The sequence below is a fragment of the Pyrus communis genome, chromosome 4 (genome assembly GCF_041283825.1).
Source record: "Pyrus communis isolate YQ-2024b chromosome 4, ASM4128382v1, whole genome shotgun sequence".
NCBI classification, from domain to species: domain Eukaryota; kingdom Viridiplantae; phylum Streptophyta; class Magnoliopsida; order Rosales; family Rosaceae; genus Pyrus; species Pyrus communis.
Window position 1 is genome coordinate 18,414,483 of NC_142568.1, and position 11,803 is coordinate 18,426,285.

The 11,803-nt window shown below is 34.8% G+C and overlaps 1 protein-coding gene across 1 annotated transcript; it reads right to left on the reverse strand.

Annotated features, from left to right (window-relative positions):
* Nucleotides 1-227: 227 nt before the first annotated feature.
* Nucleotides 228-2,186, reverse strand: LOC137723283 (uncharacterized). The gene is made up of 2 exons (XM_068462439.2): nt 1,008-2,186; nt 228-781 (listed from the first exon to the last, which is right to left on the reverse strand). The coding sequence occupies exons 1-2, from the start codon at nt 1,903-1,905 to the stop codon at nt 423-425; spliced, it is 1,257 nt and encodes a 418-aa protein (XP_068318540.1). The 5' UTR covers nt 1,906-2,186; the 3' UTR covers nt 228-422.
* Nucleotides 2,187-11,803: the final 9,617 nt, after the last annotated feature.

Below are 11,803 nucleotides of genomic sequence, written 5' to 3' on the forward strand. Positions count from 1 at the left end.
CTAGGGTGATTGTAATAGTTTGCTGTGATTTACTAGTGTAGACGTGACATAATATTGTAGCATTAACATTCTTTATCGTCAACATTATTTTTTGGGACCGGTTAGAAGTTTCGTCACGACAATCTACTCTTTTAAAGTTACCTACAATCTTATTACAGTGTGTTCATAGGTATATTTTAATTGACTTCGACTAAATTGGATGATCAACATTTCACAAGACAAGCATATAAAATTATTGAAATTAAATTAAATTTTCGTTGCTGATATACTTGCAGGCAATGCCTCAGTTGTCGCTAAAAGTCTCAAACTCTTTTCACACCAAAATAGAAGAGTTGAAGCTTCAACCAAAAGTCTAGGGTTTCAAAGTTCTGGACGGAGAAACTTGAAGAATATTTACAACATTTCAGAAGTTTCTTAGTTCTTCAACTAGCAGCATTGCAAGTCCACAGATTTCCCCACATATTTTCATAAGAAATCTCAATAAATTCATCAATGGCCTGGTGCAATAGCGTGTCAAGGATCCGCCCTTCAAATTCCTCGCAGATTTCATCGAAACCTTCGAACCCGACCACATTCTTGGCCACCCAGTTTGATTCTTTCAAATCCTCCTCCGTCCAATTTTGGATTTTGGAAGCCAGCAGCTTTGCGTAGTCTCTGGTTTCCTCTTCGTTAATCGGCTCAAAATCTTTCCTTTTTGCTGCCTTCACTTCTGAGCTGTCACTAAAAGGAGCTTTTGGTGACGGTTTCACAGTGGAGTTCAAATCCATGGGAATTGAATATCCTATAAGAAAAATTAACACACAAAAATGAATTTAGAATGAATTGATTAGACAATGTGCTAAATGAAATTACTTAGCATTTTGCAATGAAAACTGAGGAAACAAAAGCAGACATGCGCTTACTCAAGTTGATCAGCAACCAGTATCGAATCCATTTTTAGCAATTTCGATTAGAGTGATTAGAATATTTGTAATCAGAAATAAAAATTTGTTGGAAACAGAACAAACCTGATAACCAAGCTTCATGCTCGATCAACATGTCATCAATGTCAAGAACTGAAACAGGGCTTGCATCGTTCTCTGAGGAGCCATGAAATTCAGCAGCCTCTTTTCCCTTCTCAGCTTCATTTTTATGGTTTCTCTTCTTGATTTTTGGTTCCACCACAACTTTCTTCTTCTCGGTTGCTTTCTTCAATGCAAGATTTCCGCTCTCCCCCTTCAAATTCGCACCAGCATTTTTGTAACCCTTTGAAGATTTTGCACCAATTTCCCTTCTGGGCTCATCTTTTAACCTAGAAATCTTCTTGCTTTGCTTTATCATTACAGTTTTTTCCTTCTTCTCCTTCATAATCTCATCATTCTTCACCTTGTTCTTCTTACTACTCTGTTCCTTCTTCCCCTGCCCCAGTTCCCCAAACCCCACCTCAGATTTCTTCACCATCGACCCAACTCCCTTCGATTTCTCACCCACATTGTCCAAACACACAACCAGAAAATCATGGCTGTTCTTCTGACGATGCATAACCTCCGGAACTTCACGAAAAGAAACCGAGGTTCGAACCCTACGATGCGGATGATCCTGCTGATCATTCGAGTCAAAACCCATCAAGTAATCTGCAAAACTCAACGACCTACTTCGACTGACCAACTCCGGGGCTCTTGAAACCCAATTTGTTTCCGGGAACGAGTCCAAACCCATCAGCCTTGCCACGATTCCAGGCGTGACAGAAGCTGAAGATTGAATTTTGGGATCAGGGTTTTGTTTTCTGGAGGATTTTGCGAGTTGGGTAGTGTTAGATTCTGGAATTTGATCTGATGGGTGTGTTGGAACGCTTCCATTGCACAAAAGCCGGCGCAGGATGCCATTGAAACAGCCAGAGGTCTGATGAGCTGAGTTACCACTCATGACTGTAACTTTTTAGAGAGAGAGAGAGAGACTGAGAGATTTGAAGTCGTGTTTTTGGAGTGAGAGAGGGGTTTTTTTTGGGTGATTCGAATATGGTGGTGTTGTTAGTGGTTTATCAAGGAAGGATTGAAGACTTTGGTTTATCAAGGAAGGATTGAAGACTTTGGTCGTTGAGTTCACATTAGGGAAGTAGAAATTTATAAAAATATGGGAAAATTGGTGATCAGACGCGCACTTTGGTCGCGTAAAGAATGTATAGTTAAACACAAAATGGTCTGTCACCGTGTTGCTGTTGTCAGTCATGTTAAATAATATTTATAATTCATAATTTTTTAGTCACTGTACCTTGTCATTGTATGTATTCTTCTGTAATTTTCAAGTCTCGCTAACTTGGTATCGATGGGCTTTTAATAAAAACTGTTTTTGTTGTGCTTTTTATAAAAACTGTTTCTGTTGTAATGTAGAAATAAACAATTGTAAAATAAAAATAAATTTGTTAAGTATTTGGTAAACTATTTTTTTTAAAGTGTTTTTAATAAATAAAAAAATGTGTTCCAGTGTTTGGTAAATTTTTATATAAATTGTTTTGAATATGTTAAATGACTAAAAATGATATAGTATTTAATGTGATATAATAATTGTCAAAAACAATAATGCAGGGGAAAAATTATAATTTTGTAAAACATGTGGGGATATACTTGTTATTTGAAAAATTCATTAAATGAGCATTGATTACTATGCTTTGAAAAAAACATGGTAGACCATGCTTCTGCCTTTCTATACTTTTCCAGTTTTTTTTTTTTTTTTGCTTTACCAAACAAATTTAGGGCTGGTTTGGTATTGTTGTGCTTTGAAAAAAAAAAAAAGTGTTTCTACTGTGCTGTGAGAATAAGCAGCTGTGAAATAAAACAGCAGAGTGTTTGGTAAACTTTTTTGTAAAAGTGCTTTTGGAAAAAAAGCAGCATTATAGTGTTTGGTAAACTTTTATATAAAACAGTTGTGCCTATGTGAAATAACCAAAAAAGGTATAATACTAGATGTGTGACATCCCACATCGCCCAGGGGTGTGATCCTTATATGTATATTCTCATCCCTACCTAACACGAGGCCTTTTGGGAGCTCACTGGCTTCGTGTTCCATCGGAACTCCGAAGTTAAACGAGAAGGGGGCTAGAGCAATCCCATGATGGGTGACCTACTGGGAAGTTGCTCATGAGTTCCCAAAAACAAAACCGTGAGGGAATGAAAAGCCCAAAACGGACAATATCGTGCTACGGTGAAATCGGGCCCTGGAAGTGGTCCCGCCTGGACCGAGATGTGACAAGATGTGCCATTAATTTAATTTTCTTAAGAAATAAAGGTGAATTACTAAATATACTTTATTTTTAAAAGAAAAATATTTATAAACTTTATCTTAAACGTATAATCCAACGTTTAACAAGAAATCATAATCCAACATTCAACATATAATCCAAAATTTATGCAACTTCACGTTTTCAGTTTTCTTTTACCAAAAACTGTGAAAATAAGCTGTTTTAAGTGTTTACCAAACACTTTTTTGAGCTCAGTTTTTTTTTATACCCATTTTTTTTTATAAAAACACCTCAGTACCAAACTAGTACTTAATGTTCTAGATTTTTTAATAAACAGTTTTTTTATAAGCACCACAATCCCAAACCAACCCAAAAAGACATTGTACGTCTTTACATTGTAGTAAAAAGATTGTACTCTTTACACAAATGAAATCTTGGAAAGCCAATTCTACAGGGTACCAGCCTTCTTAAATCCTTGGGTTTCAATTTTCTTACCTGTGATCGTGTTCTTCTTCTTGTTCTTTGTCCTCCTTCTGTTCATCATGGCCTCTTTCTCTTAGTCCTCTAGTCTAAATCCCAACTTCACAAACTTCGTCAAACTATTTGATTCAAACTATCTCATATGGTTTTGTCAAATTACCTATTTTCTTGATGAACATGAATTTTGGTCTCATATTGATGGCTCGTCTCCCCCACCATCCACAATCATAACCGATCCCAACCCCACGGACACCAACACAACTTCTATTGAAATTGACAACCCATAATACGCCACTTAGGAAGATCAACTTTCATCTCCTACCTCACACAAGCACCATCTCCGGAGCCATTCTCCCGGTCACCATTGCCTGTCCCATCGCATTTGAAATTTGGACCGCTCTGCCACACTCCATTTTCTTATTTATTAATGTGTGTCACACTATAATTTACCTCTTAAATATTATAACCTATTTGATTGGTTTTTTTATTTTTTTTAAACAAACGATAGTATCTACATTAAGGGAGTGGGGAAGTAGACTAAGTCTTACAATGAGCTTGCCATAATAATGTGGTTCAAGTTTGCTTTTGACAAAAATCGAACCTAAAACCTCTCACTTACAAGTGAAGAGGAAGATCACTATATCGTAGTATTAAGTAACATTTGATTGGTTTATTATGTGCCTTATAACAGGAGAAATTTATAGGCAATCATGATGCTAAGGCATCTCAAGCGTATCACGCAATGACATATTTTTTCACATAGCATCACAAAATTGATTTGAAGTATTGTTATCCTTTTTCTTCTCTTTTCTTTTTTTAATAAATGTTAGACAATATTTACACCAATTCATCTAAATTAAGAAGAAATGTGAAGGTTACAAAATGAGTTAAAAAAAAGAAAAAAAAAAGGACGATATCTATCAAAACAATTGACGAAATTATGCTATCTTGAAGTCCAATTGCATGTAGGAGATTGCCTTTAGTATCAACTAGCCAGCAAGCATGAAGAATAATTAAAACATGGAGTTGAAAAATGGAAGAAACGCGTGGGTGGCATTTGGGTCCTTCACCTCAGTTTGTTTTGCCATTTCGGGGATATTCTTTTCTTTTTTCCACGAGGAGAGAAGGAGAACAGATGCCGAAGTTCTTGACCATTTTTCCCTCTGAAATTTGAGACACCGTGGTACGAATTCCCACTCACCGACTTTGCTGACTCTTTAGACCATCTTTGAGGGTTAGATAGATCGTTTTAACCCTCTAGTCTTTTAAGATATTAATATTTTAATAAACAATACAGAGTCTTATTTGCCTCAATCTCCAATCGAGGGCCAAAGGGCTCGTTTTAGCCCTGTCACAAAAGACTATCTCCAACTGAGGGCGAAAATGCTATAGTATGAAATGTGAAGAATTGAAATAAAATAAGGTAAGACAGTATGGAGAGTGAAAAATATGTAAGAAAAAAGTGGGCTATTAAAAAAAAAAAAAAAAAAAAAAAAGTGGGCTGGGACCAAAAAAATTCATAAACCCTAAACCTAAAGTGGCCTGAAAAAAAAAAAAAAAAAAAAAAAAAAAAACTGAGCTAAGTAAGTGGAAAAGAAAAAAAAAACAAAACACTAGCGGGCTGGTTGGCTGGCTGGCTGAAGATGGCCCGCCGGTTAGCCCTTTGGCTCTTTTTTTGTCTCGTGAGGTCCACGAGCCAGTTGGCGTAGCCCTCGGTTAGAGACGGTTTTCGGACTATTTTCGACTCTCTGACCATCTTGACTTTTCGGTTGGAGATGATCTTATGTAGGAGCTTATCGGGCTCAATCGGGTCAAAGCTTTGATGGGTTTATAGAATGAGTCTTAAGAAAACAATTATTTTTTCTTTTCAATATCGTCCTTCGTCTTGGGACAACCAAGCCATCTCCAACAGCGGCACTCTATCCAGTCAACAACAACAACTAAGCAACGTAACCATTAGCCGCCACCACCACCCTCCGGCACAGAAAACTCCATCACCGCCTCCATTATGAACCCCACCGCCAAAACCAATTGCCTATTCATCCTCTAGATCTTCATCAATGTCCTACTTTTTGTTTCTTATTGTTTTTTTTTTTTTGTCAAATGATAGATTTTGTTAGATTAGATGTCAGGTTAGCGACTGACGGAGTTTAGTTACCGACGAATTTTGACCCATGTCTTCATGTAAGGGTTCAACACATTTCCACCATTATGATAAATGACCACTTTACCCTTTTTCTTCCTCATTTAATTGATTGGTTTTCATATATTAGATAATTAAGAGACGGAGTGAAATCTAAATGATAAGCGCAGTTGTAAAATTTCAGTTTGACATAACATAACCTTGTCTCCAACCAATCCATAAGCAGCGCTTTATATTAATACAAGAAAACTAGGTGTTCAGAGAAAAATAAATTCACGAAAAGTAAAGGATATTTTTGGAAGTTTAGTAAATTATTTTGGGTGTCCAAAGACATGTGTGAAAGTAAATCAGGTGTCCACAAAAACAAGGATGTGGAGCCAAAAATAATCACAAGGCGATACGTGGATTTTTGGTAAAAATGACAAAGTCACCCGGGAGAGACACTGGTTGTCCTACGCGCGAGCAATGAACAATTAGCCAAGAGTGTCCAAAATAGGTAACAAATTCCAAATTATCTCATACATCCTCATCTTAGGTAATTACTTCATAACCCACAAATTATTCCATATAGATGGAGATTAATTGGCTAATTAATGGATTAATTCCTAATTAATCCATTAATCACCAATTAAATCATCCATTTTCACTCAAAAAAACCTCTAAGGGCCGGCCACCTCCATTCCCTATATATATGACCCTATTTTCTCTAAAAATCTAGTTCCACACTTTTGCAAAACTTCCAAAAACTCTTAAACACTTTTCTCTCTAAATTCTAACTTTGGCATCGGAGGTTCTTCGGCCAAAGCCGCCCCCCATTAATCGTGGACGTGTGAGGCTCTTGGCCTTGACCTAATGTGTTATTTGTTTTGTAGGTGCAATTTTGTTCAAGATCAAGGAGAAAGAAATTTACATCCACAAATGATGTTTTTATATGAAACTTGGGTGCCAACATGGTTCTAATTATATATTTTGCACACATGCGGATTATGGCATGTAGCAATTTGATCCTTATTATTTTCATAACATTGAAAAATATAATCATTGAAAGCTATTGTTACAATAATAGAGAATAACTTATATGAAACTATCTCACCGTTACATGACATCTTAATCTAATAATACAATATCATGTGTTGCAAAACTTACACATACCATTATTTTATTAGAATAGGAACTTACAATGCATCGTAAACCCATTTTATATAAGTTCCTTCTTACATAATGGGTCATGCGGCAGTTAAGTTGACAAAAAAATTGTTAATTTGATCTGAGTTGGTCCTTCTATTTCTTACACGAATGGTAGATCAGTCACATACAGATTAACAGGTGCCCTATAAACGAAACGTAATAATTTTTTAAAATGAAAATTCTTTTTAATCTTCTTGATACAAACATATGAAAAATAACATGCGTTGCTGCATCCATGTAAGCAAAAGAATAGGTCATTTAAATTAGAGTAGAAAATCAATTAAATTATAGGCTCTAGAGTCGAGATTAGAGAGGTGTGAGATGTCACAATTTGGTCGATGAAAGGTGTAGATATCGACAAAAGCGACAAAGACTTAGATGCGTATTAAGACTCCGACGTTGTTTAAGACAATGACTGGGGCATTTGCCTACAGTTAGGTTTTTGATTTGTCTCCTGCCTCCTAGTCCACAATTTTTGGTGTCCAACGCTACTGAAATCTTTAAACTTTGTGATATTTTAGTGTAGTTTTCTTTTGTTGGGCGCTTAGCTACGGATAGAGTCATGTACGGATCAGAATGGTCCCATGCCTACTATTGGATGAATTGGTTCAAAGCTTGGACGGCTTATACAATGAAGACATTTTTACAAACTCGTAATCGGAATGAAAATAAAAAGTTCAATTCCGATTACAGATCATTTTGTGTTCACTCATATTTGGAGGAATCAACCGTACGTGGGACCTACACAAAAAATAGAATCCAATTCTTGAATTCCGGGAGGATGAGGGAATTGGGAATGGATTTTTTTTACCAATTATGCCCTCACTTGGTTCATATTATTCCAACGATGCCCTTCGTTTCCCTCACCTACGCTGCTCATAGTTTTGCTAGTGTCCTTGCGCTTGTTTGCACAGTCCCTCCTTGTCGAACTAGGATTCAGAAAAATAATGTCCTTCCTTGCCCATTTGTGTATGCAAGTACTGTCCTCCATACAAGTAAGAAGGAAGCCATGGAGCCATGGACGGATTGAGCGGAGCCACGACTCAGGAAGCCTATGTGATGTAACTAGAATCACACGAAAGAAATAAATATAGAATGAAATAAAACCAAAAGAAAATGACACTTTAGTAATCATATTGATTTCTATTCTGATTGAGGTGAATTAGTAAATAGCTTATATGAACTTAGTTTCATTTTTACTTTGATTCTAGATCATTTAAGTAAATAACTTCAACATAAATCCGATTATGACTCTTCCTCATTCCAATTCGAGTGTTTATCAAATATAGCCAAAAATTAACCCTTAATTTAAAAAATGTCACTTTTTATAAAATCTTTCAAATATATCCAAAATTTCATCCAAATAGACACAAATACCCTCAAATTTAACAATCAAATAAATTAAAGGCTTTTTAGCCAAAATGATTTGTGACATTGACATAATTCCTTAATCTGATTCTTAACAATTAATTATAATCAATAGTAGTGTTCTTGAATTTGTCTATTGTGAATCATTTAAGTCTTTTTTTGAATTTGTCCATCGTGATCATTTTAGTTTTTTCGTTAAAAATATGTCAATTGCTTTGTTATTGTGATGATGTGGCGTCATGTGGGTTTCACAAATACAATCATATAACGACGTGTGGATTAACTTTAAAAACTATTTTTATATTTAAAATTAAAAATGATATTAGTATGAAAAAAGGCGTTGAAGGCATGAATGAAATTATGATGCTCCCACTTGCAATAACCGCAGTGGCGCTCAATGTCGGTGATGAGGGGGTCGAAGGGGATATGGTTGTGATGGTAGAGTGTAGAAGCGACGGTGAAGTTGGACCGAAGTTTAAGGCGACAGTAGCTAAAAAGCCTTTAATTTATTTAATTGTTAAATTTGAGGGTATTTGTGTCTATTTATGTGAAATTTTGGATATATTTGAAAGTTTTTTATAAAAAGTGACATTTTTGAAATTAAGAGTTAATTTTTTGGCTATATTTGATAAATATTCTTTCAATTCCTCATCAATTCAATTTTTCCTATTTTAATTACGGTTACTTATGTAAACGAGCCATTATGAGTGTAGCGGTGGCCCCACATCGGGATAAATGTTGGGTTTGATTCCTTAATTATCAATCATAGGTACTCTTACATTCATATGTAAGTTTATCAAAAGGAGCTTAGTAATAATTTTTTAAAATAATTATTATCTCCTCTTTAATATTATAGAAAAGAGAGCTATATTTATAAAGACAAAAACTTTCACTATATTTTAAAGAATTCCACTAGTTTTAAAATATGTCAAGGAGAGACAAAAACATAAAAAGCAAATAAAGGCCAGCCCAAAAATATGGAAACAATGTTTAAAATACCAGCTATACCCCTAAGGCTTTAGGGCGATTAATAGAACACAGCCCTCACAACTCCAATAAAATTAATATGTGTCAAAAGCTCAACCCTTATTTGACTATTTTTATAAAATCAGTTCAACCCTTATTCGACCATTTTTGCAGAATCAGTTCAACCAGTCTTCGACCATTTTTGCAGAATTAGTTCAACCCATGATCAACTGTTTTTGCATAATCAATTCAACAATTCCTCGACCATTTTTGCAGAATCAGTTCAACCCGTCCTCAACCATTTTTGCAAAATCAGTTCAATCAGTCATTGACCATTTTTGCAGAATTAATTCAATTAGACATCGACCATTTTTGCAGAATCTGTTCAATCCATCATCAACCATTTTTGCAGAATTAGTTCAACCCGTCATCGACCATTGGACAGTCATTTTTGCAGAATGAGTTCAACTTGTCCTCAACTATTTTTGAAGAATCAGTTTAAAAATATGCATAATTAATTTTGGTATGCTTTTTAGCTCAACCAATTTGTAAATGCATATATTTACATTTAGTTTCCTATTAATGTAGGATCATCTCATTCTAAGTAACTACAAGTCTATTATGCCCAAGCATGAACCTACGATCCAAAATTAGGGTGGGCTGAACTTTGAAGCCAAATTTCAATAGTGAAACTATTTTATCAAAAAAGAAAAATCACAATTAACAGCCAATAACCAACAATTCAGAATTGCGACATGCCAATCAGCTACATGGCCCAAAAAAAAGAGAAACAAGTGAGTAGAGGTGGCCACCTAGAATTGCCCAGATTGGCTCATTAAGCAATTTCACTGATTAATGATTAAACAATATTATTCATATTATCATACCCAGAATTGCCTAGATTGGCTCATCAAGGCACAAAAGATTAATGTTATATTAAGACGAAAAGCAAGAAAGACTCGGAAGGAAAATGAAGATGAAGAGGGCTAAAGAAGAGTTGTTGTAGCAGCAAGCCAGACAAGGGAAGACTCAAGCATGACTTACTCATATTTATCTTCTTGTACCTTTGTATTCCGTTATTTCCTCTACTTCTGATTTTGTCTGAGCATTGCTCTCTTGAACACAATCACAATCCTGGAATAATTTAACTTGGCATTCATAGAATAGCTAAATTCTGTCTTATTGATGACTTCATATAAGCTTTTGAAAATCACATGTCGTGTTTTTCAATGATTAAATAAAAAAAATAAAAAAAACAACACTTTGAAATGTTGATGATATATGCCGAGACATTGTCAAGAATGCATTATCTGAACATTGTTCATATAAAAAAATATAATCAAAAGGACCCTTCCTTTTTATATATCCATTACTTAATAATAAAAACCCCCAATTCTCGTAAACTTCAATCGCCTATTGTGAATGTTTATGTACATATGGAAATGAGTATGGCTGCATGGGCATGATGTTTGATAAATGTTTATGTTATTTTGTGGGGTGTTGGCTTTTGGGTTGGGTAGAAAATGTAGGTTAGAATATGAATGATTATAATGTTAAAACCTATGTTAATAAAGAGTATTTTTGTAACTTGAAAAATAGTCAATGATGTCATATTTCACATGTTTTAATTTTTGTCTCTCTTTGAAATGTTTAAAAAATGTTATCTCAATATATAATTAAGTATTAAAAGTATACTCTATGTATAATTTTTCCTATAGAAAACTTTATTTTAATCCTTAAAAAAGATGAGTTTTAGACTATAACCTTGCGTAAGAATAAAATCCAATTTTAATCCCTGGTACATTTAATCATCTCATTTATTAATTATATTTTGATGTTTTATTTATCTTTTCTTCCTTTTCAGTGTATTAATTACATTTAAATTTCATTTTCATGAATCATAATATATTTTAGGAAGATTATATTCACATACCCCAAATTACTTTTCTCACAACTTTTTAATTTTTTTAATATTTTTCTATCAAGTGTTAGTTGACACACCCCGATCGAGATCAGGGCATGCTGGCCGTCACGTGGAAGTGACGTAACCATGTGCACAGTGCGGAAGCTAATAAAATGATAATGTAAGTGGTACGAATAAATAAAACTAGCTTACATAAAGTAATAAAAACAAGTGCAAGCGTAAGTGCGACACTAAGTTCAGAGCATAAAGCCTAAAGCAATCCAAAATAAAACGACGCAACAACAGTACACCCGAAGGTGGCCCTACGCTGGTGATCGTCTGTCAGATATGACGGGAAAATCCTCTGGGGAACCACCAAACATGCAAGCCAACTAGAACCTGGAGGGGCGTAAAACAAAAGCGTGAGTGGGCAAAAACAAAGCTTTTCGAAAACCATTTAACAAATAAGTTTTAAACCCTCGCCGTAAAACCTGTATACTTCCCAGAAAATAGACATATATATATATATATATATATA

What these genes read in the sequence shown, in the direction of transcription:
- LOC137723283 (XM_068462439.2), bottom strand. Translation starts at nt 1,905, where the DNA reads ATGAGTGGTAACTCAGCTCATCAGACCTCTGGCTGTTTCAATGGCATC. An exon ending in GCATGAAGCTTGGTTATCAG is followed by an intron (nt 782 to 1,007) that starts GTTTGTTCTGTT and finishes TTTTTCTTATAG; the next exon opens with GATATTCAATTCCCATGGAT.